We start from the raw sequence: 22,146 nt of genomic DNA on the forward strand, positions 1-22,146 counted from the left end.
AAAAATACGCACCCGTCCAATTAAAGCCGACATAATTTATACGACGGCGGCACCGGGTCATTTATTAAAGGCGGCGGCCTCCGTGTAATTTCATTTCGCGCGAGCCGTGTCGGTGTTCTCTTTTATTTCCACGTATCCCGGCTGCACAATATCTTCTACTCTCCGTTTCCCATCGCCCGAGTGCGTATTTATAAAATTTTATATTATAATCCTAAACCGCGGATGGATGCACTGCAACTGCACTCCTCACGCGCAAGACACCGTGTTGTATGTATCATGATTTGGGCGCCGTCGTCACTCGTCATTGCAGCGGATACGAACATATTTTAAAATATATTATTATTGTTGTTGCACATCGTGTATACCATTTGAAATCGAAAACAAACACAGTGCGACTTTGCGGTTCGTTTAGAAGGCGTCGGAGGCGCATGACGTGAAAGAAAAAAAACAGATAGCGAGAGAGAGTGTGAGTGAGAGAGAGAGAGAGTGAGAGAGACTGCCGATCGAGGGACAAGGGGAGAGAGACCCGAATGACTCTGACGAGGCGGCAGTGGCGGTCCGTTTGTTTGTTTGGGGCGCCGACGGCGGTAACGGAAAGTTTCTCTCGCCCCGCCGCGCCGCCATGGCTGCAGACGGCCCGAAAAACAACAACACGGAAAATGATATCTACTCCGCCGCAACCCTCCCGCCTATTGCCCACTCCGCCGCTCCATCCCGGCCCGCTCCTTCCCGGACGGCATTTGGAATTTAAACGACGACGGTGGCAAAAAAACACCCTTCCCTCCTCCTACCACTCCTCGCACCGCCCAATTGATCGAGAGAAGAAATATTATTATATATATATCGCGAGCGACGAGCGCGCGCGTGTGGGTTTAATGATGTTTCGGCAAAATTGGAACGTGGAAAAACTTTGTAAGCACAACACGCGAAAAGCGTGGCGCGACCCCACACACACACACACACATATACATAAATAAATATATACACACACAGTTACATGTACATATAAATCGGGCGTCGTTTTACACATAAATCATAATTGGAACTGTAATCCAATAAAAAATTAATATCAAACCCGCTGTGAAATATGTGGAGCAAGTAAGCGTATACGGGCAAGGAGCGGTGTACATGATATGTGTTATTGTACGGCGCGCCGGGGAAAAAAAATGATTTTTCTACGAAATCGTGTTACCGTAAGTTACTGTGCCGAGGATGCTGAGTTTGGGCTCCTTATTTTTTCTTTCCCTCTCTCGAGCCGTTATTTTTATATTTTATTCGTATGGTCGTCAATAATAGTATAATAATAATCCGATTCCGCGGTTTGATTATTATTATTATTATTATTATTGTCATTACTATTCAGAGTGCAGCGTGTTCTTATACTCTCTCTCTTTTTACTCGTTTAATATTTCAAACGAAATCAACTTTTGGGATTTAATTCGCGGTTATCGACAGAAATTCCCGCCGGCGCAGACTTATATAATAATATATCATTTTATTCGGACGGACGTCGAGCGATGCCATTTCGAACGAAGATCGCTGGATTTCATATGGCAATTAATATTTATATGTTTGTTATTGTTGCGTATATCACGGTTTGTTTCGAACCGCTATGATAGTAAAGTAAACATTCACCCGGTTGTAGAACAATATGAAAACAAAAAATAAATATAAATATAAAATGTACGTGGAAAAATCTGCAGCTTCGAATCAAAACGAGTATAACAACATTTGCACGAAAATTTTTTTCAGACATATTGCATCTAATAATCAAGTATTTTAACCAATGTTTAGTTGCAAAAATCGGAATCGATATAGTTATTAATTTAACTAAAAACGTTGAACAACCATATTATTAGCATATGGCCCTCTCCGCATGGCTTAGTTAAGTTGAGTCTTTTTGAGCGTCGAGCGTGTACCTATATATAATATAGGTACATTACTATTCGTTTTCGTCACAAAGTAGTTAAGGTGACCTCATAATCATGATAACAGGTAAAAGTAATAATATAATAATACTTTATAGTGTATGCAACGACGCGTGTACAACTGTAGGTACGTTCATCGGCATTGTTTTCGACGACACAATAATAATATTGTAATTTATTATTATTGTTATTATCGCGATATTTGCGGATGAAGAATCGTGGGCGATTTTAGTTCAAACACGCGCGCGCGCCCCGGAAACACTGATAAGGGATGATAAATGATCGAGAGGGATCCCGCGTGCGCCGACTGCTGAAGAGGGGTAGAAAAAAATCCTTTCCGGAATTGAAAAATGTAACCCATCGGACGGGCGTCTAATTCGGAATAACTGCTGCTACGCCATAATACAGATACTATACATATATATCATAAACGCCAGCAAGGATGAAGCCACGGTAGGTGGAGAGGGGGCACACAAACGTTGTATACGTCGTATGTGTCGCACATAAATATCGTCCTATCCCCCCTCGCCAGCCCTTGTTAATAAAAATTGCGATACCTATATTCGTATTATATATATATATATGTGTGTGTCCCCAACGCGTTTATGATTTGTTACCCGTTAAGTCCATTTAAACGTAACGCCGCGCATGCGCAAATGCTTTAACCCCGATTTATTATTATTATTATATTATAATATATACGAACGCGGGAGTATGATATAATAAATATACTTTTTTTTTCGGGTTTACGCCCGCGGAACAATAATTTCACCCAGACGACAAAAAAAAAATATAATATAATAACGGTGATTTTTTTTTCTGATTTACCTTTTTATTTATTTCTACGCGATACACTCGCAATTCCTCCTCGTCGTGTGTATAATATAATAACTTCATTTAATATGGCTACTTTCCGTTTCTTTCCATCCCCTACAGTCTACACCACTCGACCACGACTTGTAGCTACTATACACGCATTTTATACACGCGTGATGGTTATATACCATACGGTATAAATGACGTATAAAGTACATTCGGAAAACGCTCGCCGAAGACTGAAGACTGTTGCACGATTATTCGTAATAAGACGGTTATACATCTATACCTATAGATTTTCAGGGTGAACATACTACGCATATTATCATAGGGTGCACCGCAGCGGAGTATTATAATTATAATATAATATTGTTATTCGTCATATTATATTATTTTAATTCTATTATATAAAGGTGGCACATAAGTGGAGACATGGAGCTGAAAAAAACGGCCCTCGTGTTTTGATTCGATAAATAATATTGTGTCCTCTTCTCGGATAAAACGTAAATTCCGTGGGCACTCACTCCCTATGCAAACACTTTATGTTATTATTATAATGATATTATATAATCCGTTTCAATTCGTATAAAACGTCACAGTTATTATAATGAAAACGTAAAAACAGCGCATGGCGGTAGCCGGAGGGAGAGATTACACAGAGTTTATGTCATATATACGTGTAATAAAAAATGGTTGCGGTAAGTTATCCGAAAAATTATTAATTCTACCTGAAATCGTTCCTCGCCTGCACCAGTGGTGGAGAACCGTAAAAAAAAAAAAAACCAGAAGTTTGTTTTTTAATAAAAACGCATGTATAGGGTCATGATATTCAAGGAAGACAATATTGGATTGTTCGGTGTTCCCATTGACATTGGTTTAAAATCGAGCTTCCAAGAAGTTACATGTGCGATATGTACCAGCAAAACGTATCGTAACGTACCGGACTCGGACTTAGATACGAGCCGGTACGTAACTGCTACACGTGTCGATACTTATTGAATTCTTCTTCTAGGAAATCTTGTACAATTCAAGGATTTGTCGGATTCACATACAATATACCTCATACATTGGAAATCGTCGAATCCTCTTTCTACCACACACCATATTATAATATAATATAATTTTCAATAACTCAAATAACAACCCTTTTCTGGGAATACTATTTTCGACCAATGTAAATATCTAAATATGATGTGCCATTTATGTACATTTCGTAAAACCGAAAAAGTATACCACGTCGTAATAACACGAAATAATAATAATTACCATCTTTGAGCGCAGTCGTCGACCGCTTTTTGGTTTCGTCGAAGTAACCTGCAGGCTCGGAGAAAATAGAAACGGTCCGGAGAGCGAATACGCGCGAACCGTCTTGGGAAATCAGACGATAAAATATTACCATACAACTCCGTTTTAGAACCACATTACACTACGAGGAAAAAATCAAAGTAAAATATGTCGAACGAAAGTACGAAAGTACAATGGCATTAAACGTAAACAGTAGGTACGGACGTTGAGAAAAACCGAGTGCAAACACTGTAATATGTATGTTATTAATTTATTATGAAAAATAGTAAACAGTTTCGACGACAAAACGTGCAAAATTAAACATCGAGCCACAGATTTTGAAGCAAATTAATAAATATGCATAGTATTATTTCATACAATATAATACATGATACGCAGCAGAATAAATTATTTTTGGAATTTTGTGAAATCGTTACGGTCGCCGATGGCCAAGATGAACCGTACGAGTTGTGGGGTGCCAAGAATCTTACGTTGAGTTACATAATCGTTGTTAAGAAGGCTACAGTCTCGGTGTAGCCTTTGGTTTCAGGTCCTAGTACAGTGTCAAGGATCGGATCTATTCCGATATTTTGTCGACCCCGTTCGTATTTGAGGCATAATATGTTTCACAGTCAGTTTAACACCGCAGACTTCACACGTGGGGGCTTCTTGCTTTGCCATTCGGTACCCGTGTGTAAGTCATCGCGTATGTCCAATAATTCTCATTCGGGATACATACCTAACTATGTATGATAATAATAATAACATGTCAAGCTGCGAAGACTACGTCAACTCGTCGCCAATCGCTTCATTTTTTAAAACTCTGAAATCGTTTTGCTTTGCCCGCCGTCCGTTTTGACTTCAAATCTATAACACTATACAATACAAATGTATTAAACGTCTGTTGAGCAATATCATACTAATCATAATACTATTATTCACTCGACGACCGATCACAGGGCAGCGTTTCGATTCTTGGAACACCTCGCGCGATCGCAATAATAATAATAATATAATTTAGTAGTTGTGCACGTGCACAATGTTATAATATTATTTATCGACTGGTACTCTGAAAGTCCGCTCATGGAGACTGCGTAGTTCAGTTTCCGAAAAGTCTAATTTAACCATCTCCCCGTCCCCACCAGACATTATTCCTGGAATTTCGCCGGAGCGTTTTTCACTGAAATCGAATTTCCAATAACGGTTATGGTTTGCTTAAATAATTATATTATTATTATTATTATTATTATTGCTAAGCCCTAAACCACGCGTACGTTTATAAATTGTATTGCAACAATAATTATTATTCATTCGACTAAATACATAACACACCAGCGGCTATATTGTTATAATAATGAAAACACTATAGTTGTGGTCGTTGATCGAAATTACTTCGTGGTAGTCGATCGAGGCTTTAAATATTTAAAAATCATATTATATATTTTATTGCTCACATCGAACGGTTGAAACAATCGGCTTTCGAGAAAAAATCAGCGTATACGTAGAAAATTCGATATTTTCATCGACTAAGACCACAAAAATTTCTGTGTTTCCAATAATTAAAATTATTCGAAATGCTCAAAATATGTATAGACTATTGTCTATGTACGCATCGAAGGCCGAGAACGCTATAACTTTTTTTTTAAATTTAATCCTATCGGTGTACCGCAATCTCAAATGCAGTCAATAGTTTCAATTTAATGATGTAAAATGACTTCAAATTATATCAACAGTTTCAGTTTAAGTAGGTATATCGATCACGTGACGAAAAACCGAGATCGATATTATGATGAAAATCAATCTGTGTGGTATGTACCTACTAAGTTTGTGCGTTATTTTTACCCCTTTACCGTTATAATAACATTTTTATAAAATAATCACACAGATTTGCCTAAACAAAAAACACTCATCATCAACTAAATGCTAATCCTTTCTACTTTCGTGCAGCATCTAAAAAATTACATATATATTTTATAGAATTAATTCTGATAATTTAGTTTTCACTCGTTTGATTTAATCATTATTCGAGTAAGTACCTACCTACCAACAAATTCATTGAATAACAGTCTTGGCAAATACAATAGTTATAAATTATAATATCCTTATTCTCGGACTTCATTAACGAGAATCGAGAACAAGACGAAACAATTGATACATACATAATACGATTGTGTATAATGTATATATATATATAGATATATACGATTATGTAGTGCATCTGTATAATACTCTTCGAGACTCATAAAATAAATTAAAACAATAATTTCGATTTCCTATTGCGCATCGCCGCCGCAATTATAGTGCATTCGAATGGGGCGGGCGGTCGTCGCGTATAACGAAATGCAATTTGTTCGTATACGCGATAATCGATTTTTGCGAAAAAAAAAAGTAATAATAATAGTGTAAAATAAATACGATTTATCTGTCTGGGGTTCGTCGATTAATTTTTTATTTGCAATTTAATATTTGTGTACGGTATTTTAATATTTTAATATTCGCGTGTAGTAATAATAGAGATATATTGTTAAAATTATTGTAGAATACCTAGTTATATACCTATGGTCCATAATGTGTAATAAAATGGATAAACGTAAATCCATCCGCATCGTAATATCATTATAGGTAATATGATAATAATAATTTATTATAATTGTGATTTGCGGCTCGTTTTGTTTCTAAGTTTTCATCAGATGATAAATAATAAATAGGTTGATACATATGGGTACATAGGTACTGCACGAGTACTTTTTAATCGATCGTCCCATTTCTGTAATCGATTTACGTACCTAAACAGCGACTGGTCGACTAATAATATCGTATCTATTTTTATACCAACGATATGACGTCATACTACAATGCACTTAAAATATTCAAGTACCTGCAGGACTCTTCCCTACGAAAAATAAGAACATAAAAAAATAATCTATTTACAATATAATACTGTATTTTTTCCTTTGTCGTCGTAAAGGCGGGTTTTCGCGCACAGAAAACTGCGGCGTGTATACTATCAGTGTACCTGTGTTTTTCATTTCGTCTCCAGAAAAAATAATATTTTATAATTATCGACCTTATCAACTAGATATTTTTGTAAGACATATATTTCATAATAAAACCATTCCACACAAATGTAATGTAAAAAGAATCTGATTTAATAAACACCATAAACGCATTGCAAATTCTCACCAAAGCCCCGTCACGACTTGTAGTTGGTATAGTTGGTGTATGTATATATACGAGAGGATATTCCTATAATTTAAATATAATATAGTCAAACCAAATTATTTCTGACTAGGTATTTAAATAACGCTACTTTACTTATATATTTGACCCTACTAATATTATAATAATAGGTTTAAGTATTTATTTTAGTATAAGTGGCCATTATTTTGTAATTTTGTAATAAAACTATAATACGTATTGCTATTTAAAGTAGGTATAAGTGTTTGACCAAATCGTATTAGGGACTTAAGCTAGTTTTATAACTGTCCGCCAAGACAATAAATATAAATTGTAAACTAAATATTTTTTTTCGTATGCGTAATATTATATAGTTCTTCTCCCGTGCCATCGAGTCTGTATTTAAAATGTCAATAAATAAATGCCATCACTTACACTTATTGTGCCACGTATAATAGTTATTATGTATACCTACCTAATACCTACTGTGTGGATTGTTGAATTTTTTAAATTAAAAAAAAAAAATTACATTTTCAAGCTTAACAAGAAAGTTACATAATAATATATTGGGTATACACCAATAACGATACGGATCTTAATAAATTATTGCTATTGACTTATAACTTTATAACCGAGTCTTATGCTAGAAGATGATACCTATTATTTAGTAATAATATCGTTTTTTAGACTAATTTGAAGAAAACTATGCAAACCGTCACTAAACGATACCGTAATTTTACGTATTCCACAAGTCTGCATTCGGCGCCCGTTTCACCAGTGGGGCGATATTATTATACTTTTATAATTATAGTATAATATTTTATTAGAATTGTTTTTTGTTTTCGACGATTTTTATTTAGCGCATATCATAGGCAGCCCGAAGACGAAACATTCGATGACAATATAATGTTCGTTCCTACGACGGCTGTCTAGAAACGTAACACGAAAATTGCGAAAATTGTGCATTTTATTTTTCTCATAATATTATTGTTGTGTTGATAAAATATATGGATTTCAAATAATATGTATGATATATTATCATTGTTCGCGGGCCGCTCGTCACTTTTGAAATCTTTTGTTTTTCGCAACGTTCCTTCATATACCTACCCAATATTTCTTATTCGACTGTGTGCGTAATGCAATCAGCGACATCCCGTACGCTGGATAATTGTTTAATATTTATTATTTTTTTACAACGGTGATATATTATAATTAAAAATATCTATCATCACTCTTCATTTAAACCAAATAATATAGGTATAATAATATAAAATTAAATGTGAGTTGAAATTTGTCGTTCGCGGGTATATAATATTTCAATCCGCGTCAATGCTTTATAATCCTTTGGATGGCAGTAATAATTAATATGGATAAAGTACCCATCTACCTAGCTATTAGTGCATTTATTAATTTTGACATACAATATATTATTATTTGCATAATACGCGCTATAGGTGAATAATATACTGTTAAAGACCGTCCAATAACCAGAATTTGAATTCATTAGAAAAATCATCATATAACTAATAGCGGTCACCACGGTGTCAAGTACAACGCTTTCAAATCGGTCGGTTTTTCGGGACAAATTGCAAACGGTACAGTTTTTTGCTTTTCCGAGTAAAAATACAACGGCCAACACTGCAAATAGTTTGTATTGCTGCAGGGCGACTGTATGGTATCGATTTTAATTACGGAAAAACACATTAGAACTTATAGCCGCCGGTACACAAATTATTATATGTGTGGTGTGTGCAAGTTTTTCAACTAACACATTTGTCAAATTTTATAATCTGGGAAGGGCAAAGGGTAGAATGTGTGTTTTCGCACCCATCGTCCGCCCACCGTGAGAAACTGTATAGTGGCCAAACTGTGACGAATATTGTAACGGATGACGTTCTCGGAAAACAGTATACCTAGTATGCCCACATCCACAATGGTATTATTATAAATTATAATTTATATTGTATTTTAGCAGTGTCGGTAAGACGAGTGTACTGGCTTGAATCGGAAAATAACATCGTTAGGTTGGTAGTTATTCAATCAGCCGACCATACGTCATAATATAATATTATTATATTATGCACCGGTGAACTGTCTTTTTTCCCTGCTCGATCATTCGCCAGTCGCCACATAAGTACGTAACAGCCGAGCACAAATATCGATAGTAATAATATTATTAATATACCGTGACGCGGTGTTCACCGAGCGCTGGAGGCGCAGTGGCTTGATTAACTGCGGTGAGAGGATCAATAATATTTTGTCCCGAGTTATTCAAGTTTATCATGGAAAAAAGGCAAGGTATTCGAAACTGCAGAGATCCGTCACGTCGCGATCACGCAACCTCTGAGGTGATTTTTCTCGCAGTATTATTTACAATATACTACAACCCAATAATTTTACAAACTTTGCATTATCAAATTCACGTTTGGTTCTCGGGCGAGCATATAGGAAAATTGTGACAAAGTTCGGAAACCGTTGCGCGGGTCGTGCATGTGTCATGTACGTCTCGTCAACGAAAGCTCCGACGCGGACAGGTTGACGTGCAGCGTGATTATATACGCGGGGAGATAATACAGTACATGTATAATGAATAGACCGAGGGAGAACGACGACGATCGAGTGGGAAGGGTTTTTCGGAGAAATATATTCGCGTGAAACTCTACGAATCTATGGGGGACGTAAAGTATTTATAAACGTTTTCCATGTGAGAGAAATGCCGCCGTTTCTCTAGAGATTCCGCCCTCTTGTACTCATATTTCCACCGACGGATTTATCAGGGAGAACGTGTTACTTCCCCACTGATCTCCTACCGCCGCTGACGCCAGACATTTATTGTGCGTGCGTATACTCTTCGAGTATACACTATATTATATTGTGCGTTTCACTTAAATAATATAACATAAAATATTTTGGACATATGATATTTGATTAAAATGGAAACCAATTTCCTAGGAAGATATAAGTTTACACATTTAGTCGGTGTACGTGAAAGGAGGAATGTTTTTATCATGAAACTAAATTCATTTTTATTCATTGATAATTAGATAAAAACTATTTTTAAATAGGCAGCATATGAGCTGAGTCAAGCATAAAACCTTTTAGAAAAATTGGAATGAATCGGGTTTTAGGTCGTCTTAAGGAATATATTATTTGAGTCCCGTTAAATATACGATAATACAATAGTAATTGAGTTCATGTTCAAATACTGAGTTCCTAATTGATTAAATATTTTACTTAAATAATCATGTGACTCAATTGGTAAGTATATACTTATATAATCGGAATTCAATAACTATATTTTATTAAAATAGAATTGCAAACATCATTAGATTTTAGAGTTAACACTTATCACAATTTAGGTCCATGCATTTCAATGTTCATTAGTTTTTTAAAAAAGTGCGGGGAACTAAACAAAACTAGATTTATACATATTATTTAACCACATATTACATCCCATAAGTATAATAGTAGTTATTGAATTGTTTGCATTATGGTAGTATTGTTACAGACAATATTTAAAAAGTCACTGTTAAATAATATTATATTATACCATTCGTATGCTGATGTGGTTATTTATTTATTTGTTTCAGAATCATTGAGAGAGTACTTCAGTAAGTTTGGAGAGATAACTGAAGTGATGGTTATGAAAGATCCAACGACTCGCCGATCAAGGTAAAATTTAATTATTTTATTATTACTAGAATTTTTTTTATATTTGAAATAGGTAGCTTTAATTGGGAATAAAAAAAAACAACTGATTTTATTATTTACCGAAATAATAAACATATATAGTAATATCTACATGGATAATTTATTGTATAATCAACTGAAGTATAATGTACACTATGAGAACATAATTATATATATATAGAAGCAACAGACCTTATCAATTATCAAGTTGATCTGATTAGGTAGGCACCTATATTAAAATAAGTGATACGTGCGATATTCATGTTGGGCTTAAATATCGAAATACTAGTATTTTGCATATATTTTGTTTATACCAATTATTAAACTAAATCGAAATGTCTACGTTTGTATTTATCATTATATACGGTTTGTACTCGAAACATTTTTTTATGCAGATTCATGAAAATCCCTGAGTATTTAAATTAAACGCATTATTCCCGAACCATACATGTAGATAGATGCATATTATATACTACATTTCATAATATAATGTATGTACGTATAATATTAAGCAGCCTATAATATGTTAATCGGATACAAATATAAATCATAATACGTATATCGTTCGTGATTATAATTATATAATAATACTTTTCGGGAACACTAAACATTTTTTTTGTTTTTAATATTTTAATCGTATTACAACAATAATATTATGTTACGCGATAGTCGTATACTTTGAAAAATTTAATTGTTCTGTATAAATAGGTAGTTCAATTTTAAATTATAATAAAAAATCTTTTGAATTGTGTTATAAAAAAAAATATAAAAAATAATGCATGGATTCATTACATGGATGCGTTAAATTCGAAGATTTTAATTAGCACACCTACACGTTTTGTCGGTTGAATAAAATATAGTTTTTGAAACGAAATTTGGTCGTTTTAGAATGTTTAAGTTAAATTATAATACTGTTGATGCAGTTTTATTTTGATACAAGTCAACATACAATATTATAGCTATTCGTTAATTTATAATTGCGCTTATTGTTTTTTAAGGTATTATATTATATGATTTCGTGTACGTTTTTTTTATATCTTTTAGAAGATTACTCAATGTATACTATTTTTGTGATAACTTTTACAACAATCACTTATATAGCACTTTTGGGACTCATCATAAATTAATTGGATTCGAATATTTATTGTTAGGCATATTCCAACTGAATAATAATCGTCTTGTTCTTGATGCGGAAAAGTTTTCATTCTGCATCTGAAAGGTGGGGATATATAAAAATAGGTTTTATTTTTTTTCAAGGGAAAAGTTTTTTAATTCGTTTAATAAAAGAAGAATTGAAAATTCCATTTTTGGAATAAAAACATTCGCCCATTTGAATGTTATTAGTAACGTGTAAAGGTTTAGAGTTTACAATGTGCTCGAGTTTAAATTGAGTGTGGCGTAAATTGATGGGCTGTAAAAGAAAAAAATGTGTCGAAGTTGAAAGTTTTTTTTTCTGGGTTTCTCAGGGATTTACGTTTTTCAATTTAAACTCTAATGAATTGTATAACTTTCCACATATATTTTTGAGAATATTTCTCCACCGTAAAAGTTAAACTTCAAATGGAAACGCCAAATTTTTTTACTGAATATATTATTATTATTGCTTAGAAAAACTTAAAACATTTTTATGACGGTTCATGTTATATTACACAAAATCAAAAGTAGTTCATAAACTATCTGATATTAATTAATTTTTAATTGTTTTTAGTAGTCGAGTTTTGTTGGGATAAAAGATAAGCAAATGGGTTATTCATTAAATGACTTATAGTACGTAAACTTTTGATACAAATTATAAATAATATACTTATAATAGTATAGCAAGTTAAATGATTTTATAAACTATAAATATCAAAATAAAAATTTGTTATTTATTCTATACTACCATATTTACTCAAATTATTAAGAACTAAAACGTTTAGGCCATCTTGTACAATATTAGGGTACCATAAAACTTAACGCTGCGGTTATTCTAAGATCAATCATACTTAGTATAAACTAGAATTAGTCATTCATGTAACATTTTATGTTGGCCCTATCTTTTATTTAAGTATTGCAATTTGACACATTTTCAATTGAGTAAAATGTATATAAATTATTGCTTATACATTATGTATATTAGTGGATCAGTTGCCTATTATAATAAAATAATTATGTGCATAAAAAAGTAATTAAATTTACATAATTTTAAACTTTCCATTATCGAGTGGCTGCCAAGAACAGTTTATAATCTCCTTGACAAATATTCAAAAATATTTAATAACAATACTTAATATGTATTGTTATTTTCATAATAAATGAAGTCGTTAAAATGGATTAATAGGAGTGTATGATCTTTGTGTGAGACGAACAAGAGGATCGAGAATGGTTGAGGTAATGAAAAAAGAGAAACAATAAACTGTTGAGTTGGTCTCGTAATTAAATAAATATTAACTGCGAGTTTTATATTAATTACGTCAACATTGTCGCAAGTTTATTCTCTCGGGGGACAATATTCAAAGAAGGAAGCGGAAGATTAATAAGAATGAAATTAATATTTAAAAAAAAGAAATAGTAAGTTGAGCGGGAAGAAATGGCAATAGCTATTTATCGAGAACGGTAAGCTCTTCGAATTTGTTTATTTGATTTATAATCCGCCCAGACTATGGTTTTTGAAAATGTATTGATGTACGCCCTAAAATTTCCATGTTTGTCATTGCCATTTATTATGAACATAATTAATTAGTCTACGATAATTATAATTCTCTTGTTTAATAAAATTCTTCAGCGAATAATACAATTATGATAATATGAACTTTGGCTGTTACACAATTAATGTGCTTAGTTAAATATTTAAAATAATATAATTTGTATTTATTATACCTATAACATAAAATATTTTTTTAAAGATAAATTATTAATTAAACAATATAGGTACGTTATCATTCGTGTTAACAGTAGTTATCAAACTTATAGAATTAAAATAATTTACAAACAAACGGGTTTTTATAAAAAATGTAATTAGTTTTTTCGAAAAACATTTTAGATTCTGAGTAGAGCGATTAACGTATTGGTGTTTTTTTATTTATTTATTGTGCTTGTCGTCGAGTTTTTGAGCACTGAAAATGCTTAAAAATTCAAAGTTGAGTGTGATTTCTGGTATAATATTTGATTTAGCTGTTACTTTGAGTTGAAACTTTGAAAGTAGATAATTCACAGTACTTTCCAAATAATCGTATACAACGTGAATATTTTTCAACACTAACCAGTTTTTTTGTTTTGGTTTCTTCGTCGTAATTGAAATTTGAATAAATCTAGTATATATTATAGATTATAGATATTTTCACAACATTTTCATATTACTTTTTATAGACACCATATAAATTAAAATATATTTTGGTTCTTTTTGAGCTGCCCCATTTTTTTTATATATAAAAATTGTTATGTTCAATCAAAAAGATTGAAAATCTTATTCAAGATTCCTTATACATTTCCCTTAAATTTAAAACTATCAAATAAATAAATAAATACATTTTATGAATATTTCAAGTTCATATTTTGACAAAATTGAATGTTTGAACAAAAATTAACAATTTTAATTATTTTGTTGTAGGTACTTTAAAAATATGACTAGTAGAAACTTAAAATTTTTTAAACGTAGTATAATATTATTATTAACAATACCAATGATTTTTTTCATAATATTACTCCAATCTACCACAATGCTATTGCATAAAAAATATGAAATATCATCAGAAATGGAGGCTGACAGTCCGATAACATATGATAACAGTTGCATTGTTTCTGTTATATTTTGCATCCTGTAAAACTGAATAAAACTCGATATATGTATAGGTACCTATATATGAGCCAAAAGTTTTGTTCCATACAATTTAAATGATTTACTAAAAAGTTGTTTCGTGTTCATAATTTCAAAATTATTATACGAGTTGGTTCGTGTGTAATTGTGTAAAAACTTTCGATTTCATACCTCTGCCACATTAGCGTCGTTTATATATTTAACTTTTCACATATTTTATTGCACAGTACGCCAACGTATATTATTCTCTCAGAGATACTATATTGGAAACGACGTCTGGAAACTCGGAGAAAAATCAGTACAACAACACTAGGGTAGGGTATTCCAGCAAGATTAAAAATGGTGGATTTCAAATAACTATAGGATACCGCAATTCAGTTCAAAATTCTCTTGTCCCAATATACCGTATCTTGTTAGTTTGGTTGAACGGTTTCCTGTTGAGAACATCTTTTATCAGATTTTCAGTGCATTCTTGTTCATACAATAGCACGACAAACGAAACGCTGGTTTTAGATAATAATGATGATAAGAATAATACAAATATAAATGTAACATTATCATGTGATATTTTTTTTAATATTCAAAAACAAGCAGAAAACACGTATTAAAATTACATATCCACAATAAGTCCACATATTTCTACATAAACTTAAGAGAAATTTAACTATCTGGTATAAAAATGTATTAAGTTATCATTCTAACAGAGAAAAAAAATTTATATAATTTTATTAATTATGAATCAGTTCGTATAACTCTTTTTAATTGGCTTTAAAATTATAAGTTTTTACTATACTTAAATTCTTAAATCACAGATTATCCTTATTCCTTACTATTCCTTAAGAATATTTATTATTTGTATGAATAATATTATATTTAAATAATTATAATATATTAAAATTAGTATATACTTTAAAATATAAAATAAATACATAATTTAAAAATACGGTATGCAGTATTATCGAAATTTCTTCTTAAAATTACAAATAATTTCCAAAAAATAATGTACCACCAGTTCGAATATGATTTATTTTGAATTAACTTTTTTGTTTTGTGGAATAATTGTTTAAATATATTTTAATTCCTATATTTACTGACTAAACTATAACTAGGTTTATGTAGCTTATAAATTATAGTAATAGGTATTTTTCCAATATGATAAGATTAGTTTTAGGTTAAACGTAATAAATTCTAGTACCAGCTATTCAGCTAAAAAAAAAATGAAACTTTAACAATCACCTTATTTTCTATGATAACTAAATAGTTATAACAATAATTATTTTAATAATTTAGTAGATATTATACTAATAATTTTAGTTCTTGTGCTAATTTTACTTCTTTCAATGCATTTATTTGTTTTGTCAGATGAATACAATTTATAACTTAATATACATTATAAATTATTTATATTAAAAATCAATTACAACGTTACCGTTTCTTGTTTTTTTTTGTTAAAACAAAGTTTAATTTTGTTAAAGTAATCCACCATCCACTGACATGATATTATATACATTAATGGGTTGTATTTATTTAATTACCTCATTTAATAATAATTCAGCAAATCGTCTGAATGACTTTGAAAGTTTTATAAGTATATATTTAAAATTTTATCGAAAATGTCAAAATAAATAAAAACATGATGTTTGTGAACCGATAAAAAAAAGATACGAAATCTAAATTATACGCATGATGTATACCTAATACTAGTTTTTAAAGTTGTATAGCTATGTCAATACTGTGTTGTATATTAAAAAGGTTAAAATAAATTATTGAATATTATTAAACATAGTAAACGCGAGTAAGGTCAACGTGATGGACTCTGACATCGTGCAGGTCGTTTCGTTGCGCTCGCGTTTCAAAATTCGATAAGTAGCACACTTGGTGTTTCTGTGTGAGTGTATGTGTGTGTGTATGTGTGAAATATACACATATTACATAATATATTATTATATCAAATATAAACTGAACTAAGTTTTGTGAAGGCTCGATCACGGAGTCAGTGTCCCGAGGGGGGGGGGGTGCGTCATTGTCGTCGTGAGCTGTCCTGCAGGGGTAGCCGCAAAATGGTTTAGAGCAATTTTCATTAACTCCTCCATTGTCGGCTTCTCTCGTATCCCATGTGTGTGACCTATACATAATATCTCTCTGACAAAAAAAAAAAAATTTTATTATTATACAGGTCACTATTATTGATCATAATATTATTGTTATATAGGTTTATAAGACCCTAGCGTGCTGCAGGGAATCATATACCTTTAATGATTTAAGCATTCTAATAATGTATTTCATTACAAAGCAATGATTAATAAGACTAATGAAATCTTAGTAGTACTAAAAAATCTATCTAATCCAACAGAAGTAAAACAGACGTAGGCATTTTCACTCATTATTTTTTGAAACACATGGGGGTCGTAAAAAATAAAATAATATCGTAAACCAACCAGTACAATATACAAAAAATGTATCCCTGTAATTCATATTATAGTACCTATCAAAATATTGGAACTTAAGTAAGTCGCTTAGTCTCCCCACTCATTTGTCCTTGTTTCTATACATTATATGCGTATACCAGCGGTCACTACCAGCCATCTAAAGGACACCCACCCACTTCTCGTCGCGTCAAGTATATTATATTATGTACCCTAATGTTTGGCTATTGTACTGCAGTGTCTCGATATGATACGATGGGTGTATGGACACTGTTTCTTCTACCTACTGCTGCTGCTGCTACTTCTGTTGATAATAATGATGATGATGATTATGATGACGTTGAACGGTAGGTGGTCGGCGGCGAGTTTTGGGGCAGCAACAGCAGGTGATCCGGGAAAGTTGGACGCAAACGAACCGATTGTTGTGTAGTCGTGTTAGTGCTGGGAGAGCTGCGCAGGATTATTATTATTATCATCATTATCTTTGTTATTATTATTATTATTATTATTCGTTATACTCGCAAACAGTGCAGTGGTGTGCTGGTGTTGTATTGTATTATACGGCCGACCCTTGCGGCGGCTGTGGTGGTGGAATGCGATTTACGATCGACGTCAAACGATTATACGCACTCTCCCGATATTATATAGGTATTATTATATTATATAACGGGAGGTTGTTACATTGTTATTATTGTTTGTTCAACTCCAATTGAAATATTATACTGCACCGAGCTCCACAAATATAATTAATACAATTAATATTAACCATTAGCCAACCCTCCCAACTCGGTCCCAGTATAGCTGTTTTATATATAGCTTTTTCTTCTAGCCATGGGTATATAGTCTGTTTTTTGGAAAAAAAATTACTACGTCGAGCTACCTATAATATGAAAACATTAAAATAGGATTTTTTTCTATACGATGTAATTAATTAACATTTATGACCGTTGGTAAATTAAGTAAACGCTATTACTGCGAACCCCGACAGTCGACTTTTCCACACAATTTTTCGGTATCTTAAATGTAAATAATTAAAATTTTGGCATAATATAATTTTCGGGCTTAACACATATTTAATTATTTCCATAAATCACTAAAAATGTTTCGCGTTAGAGTTTTGAAAAAGAATGTGTATTATGTATTTATGTATATTGTTTGACTGCACGTGTAAAATTCTGTAATAAAGAAATATGTCGTATTTTGCCAACAATGAAAATTCACATACCGGCGCATCGCGTTTTATACGGCACGATAATAGAATGTTTATGGATCAAATAAATCAATGTCATCACGTTAAATAGCCAATAGTATTTGGAACAAAATGCTTTTACTGTTTTATGAATAAATTATGAGAACGCACACCAAACAACCGTGTATCGACTTGAATTATTTACTTTTGACTTCAAAACTCATAGGTGTGCACTGTGCACACTAGCTGCTGCTGCTGTAGAATCCTCAGTCTGATGGTTATTTTCGTTGGCACTCGGTATAATACTATAATATAAAAACTCGGATTCAAGTAAAATAATATATATTGTGCTTTCCATGGCATCGCTATTTTATTTACATATGACTCTGTTAGTCGGAACGGAGTCGTATTCTCGAGATGTTCTAAGTAGATTAAATTATTAATGCTTGGATCAATACCCCGATTAAATACGTATAATATGGTGCCGTGATAATACTGTGAATTAATAACCCTTGGAAACAAACAACTTACTGTTCTCGGAAAAAATATCGTGGCAATATTCGGTAACGTTTGGTCATAATATTATATATTGTTATATCTTATTTTATTTTAAGTTTTAAATTTCTATACGTTCAGAGAACTAAAAGTATCAATCTAAATTTTTAAAACATATTCTTTTTTATTGACACATTATTAGTTCGTATTTTCACTGCGTCATGTTTATGTCAGTTTTTCAAATTGCGAACGGTATATCACTTCGTTAATTATTAATTTGTAATATTTACTATACGCAATGCAAATTTCAATACCTATAGCTTAATACATTTTATCAAAATAATAATAGAATTATAGAATTTTGAGTTCCAAAGTTTGATGTATGATTGGTAGTAATTTAAACTGGTGATCAGTCAACAGTGTTTAGTTAGGAAAGCGAATTTAGATCCACGTTTATGGTTTGTATAGAAAAATTTCACAAACTATAATAATTAATTTAATATCGGTAGATTCTTTCGAAATATATCCTATATTCCAATTTCTTCGCATCAATGTCCTTAAGACTACACATCCTTATAATAAACCATCGTATTTATATTTTTATTCCTAATTTATAATAAAAATTACAAAAACTAGATCTTAGCAGACAATTAATTGATCAAGCCATAATGTTGATGGTTGTACAAATTTCGAATGACACTTATATTGGAAAAGTTCTATATACAATCACATAATATACTATACACACAATGACTTACAACATAAAACACATTTGTAATATAATACACACACATATATATATATAAACGAATACTATTGATAATAATTATATTTTAGTTGGTTTTATTACTCAATTTATATTTTTATATAAGAATAATAAAACGCTATTAAAAATGTTTTTAATGGTCGACCACCGGGAATAATGACATCGTTTCGCGCTCATTTCAGACTTAAAAAACGATTCAAAGAACCTCTTATTTCTTTGCTGCTTCATTCCCAGCCTATGTTTTAGCGCCTGTTGTTTTTACACTCGAGGCAACAAAACAATATTTTAAAGAATTGTCACAACTGTACGCGTGGACGACACCGGAGGGGGTTTGTCTGACACGACATCCACTGTCCGCCACTGTTCCTAAAATGTTTTTTTCACGGCACGTTTCCACAGCCACAATCGATGACGGGACTCAGGAATTTTATGTCGGCCTTCGACGTGACAAGTTGACGTAATCGCGTTGAATGAAAAAAAAAATATATATATAATAACAAAAATTGTAACAATTTTATAAGAAATATATATAAAAAGAATAAATAGAGACGAGAAAGAACTAACTCCCACGCATCTACTACGGTATTCTGGCAATATTAACCGGAGCGTGAAAACTTTAGACGCCCCGAACAAAATGCAAATTACAAATGCACTCTTCGCTTCGAAACTCAAATCGGCTTAGACTTGAATTATTTAAAGGGGAAATGTATGACAGTTTTTCAGATGACACTCCAACCAGATTTATTTTCTTGTTTTCAATGAACACTACTCACGTAAATGTCAAAATAACAGCTGTATAAGTGTATAACTGAGTCAGCTACTTAAATGAATTTAATAAATAACTTTACATGTGTACATAATATTGTGTTCTTATTTTATCCGTTTTGAAAACATTCGTCATTTGGTTAGGTATTGATAACTGAAAAGTTAACAATAACATTATTTGGTACAACTGTCAACTTATTACTCATACAATAATAATTACAATCTACTTATTATTTTACATTTAACTCAAGCAGAGGAGCTGAACTATATTCAATACTTACAGGAGCATTTGTAAAACGTTTAACTTAATATTAATCTTTATCACATACATTTATTCCAATACTCAATCATACCTACTATTGAAATAATAGGAATAAAGTCGTTCATTAGATTATAAAATTATCGTGGGTTTTGTACATTGTTGCATAGTTTAAATTTTGTATTGCATTTGATGTAGGTAGATGCTTATGTTGAATGTACATTTAAACAAAAATTTTAATTTATCTTGAAGTAGATGTATTTGGAATTTTCAATGTTTATTTAAATTTTAAAACATATTTTACTCAACAGCCTAAGTTTACATAGGTAATATTATGATATTTTATGTGTAAAATAAGTGTTTCACTGGAATAAAAATTTGGTTAAAAAATTTAATCCAACTTGACATATTTTCTATAATAGAAAACACACCAAACCGATAATAGACGTGGGATGATGGATTTAGGTATTGATTTATAAGACCTAAATGAATCGATTTATAAGTCTATTCTGGTGATATCAAATCTATATTGAGGGCTGATATTCAATTTTTAAATTTCACCATGCACGATGGTATACAAAAACCTAAAACAATTCATATAGATAATGTGCATTTTTCGTAATCAGCATAAACAGTAGGTATTTTATTATGATTTGGGTTAGGAATATTTAGGATGATTATTAATTTTACACATTAATTATTTTTCATAACGAATTATTTTATATTTTTTAAAACTTTAGATCATTTTTTTTTAAATTTTAAAATTCAATATTCATAAAAAATCATATCTTTTATTATTAGATTTACCAGATGATCGTTCATTCTAAACAATCGTGCTTACAAGATTTTTACATACGTCATACGCCTGTACACAAATACTTATTGTATTAATGTTACTTGTTATTGACACATCCCTCAAAAACGGGAGAATATGAAATTTGTAGTTTTAATAAAAAATGTATGGAAGGTATTCTTTGAAATTTTTTGTGTATATTTTCATGAATTTTATAGAGCTTTTAAGGTCATAAACATTCTAATCCTAATTATGATTTATTATACGCCTAAATCGCTCGAATAATTATTTAAAGGTGAGTTGTGCGTTGAACAAATATTAGTTATTCACAATGTTTCGTAGAGAGACGTGCCTACCTATATCTCTGTCTTAAAACAATAATGTAATGTAGAGGAAACGCGTGCTCTGCCCTAGGGACGGCACCGCAGCTATGCGTTGGTATAAATATTATATATTTATATTATCCGTAGGTATTGTGTACACTCTCGACTCTCGAATGGGGGGGGGGGGGGGGGAGCACGCGTTCGAGGTATCTGAACGGTGTTTGACGGCAAGAGAGGGTGGAGCGTCTAAACGACGACTGAGACGAGATGGTTAAAGATTACACGATCGAGAATACGACGTGCTGCAAGACGGTCGCTACGGGACCCGACAGGACCACCACACCACTGCCTCGCGATAATAATTGGTATAACAATATTATAATAATATAATTGTTGCGCTCGCCTGGCGGCGGTGTTGTTGTGTTTATTATTTACGACC

At 31.9% G+C, this 22,146-nt stretch overlaps 1 protein-coding gene across 11 annotated transcripts in view; it reads left to right on the forward strand.

Moving 5' to 3' along the window:
- Positions 1-22,146, forward strand: part of LOC132952934 (RNA-binding protein Musashi homolog Rbp6) — a 401,189-nt gene that overhangs the window by 184,603 nt on the left and 194,440 nt on the right. For 9 of the 11 annotated variants that reach the window (XM_061025455.1, XM_061025453.1, XM_061025459.1 and 6 more), the window contains one exon: positions 10,796-10,877. In XM_061025455.1, the coding sequence (XP_060881438.1) occupies positions 10,796-10,877 (82 nt within the window). Of the gene's footprint in view, positions 1-9,342; positions 9,554-10,795; positions 10,878-22,146 lie in introns of those variants that run through there. The other 2 variants (XM_061025462.1, XM_061025463.1) reach the window with 1 other exon arrangement.

The sequence above is a fragment of the Metopolophium dirhodum genome, chromosome 9 (assembly GCF_019925205.1).
Source record: "Metopolophium dirhodum isolate CAU chromosome 9, ASM1992520v1, whole genome shotgun sequence".
Lineage (NCBI taxonomy): Eukaryota > Metazoa > Arthropoda > Insecta > Hemiptera > Aphididae > Metopolophium > Metopolophium dirhodum.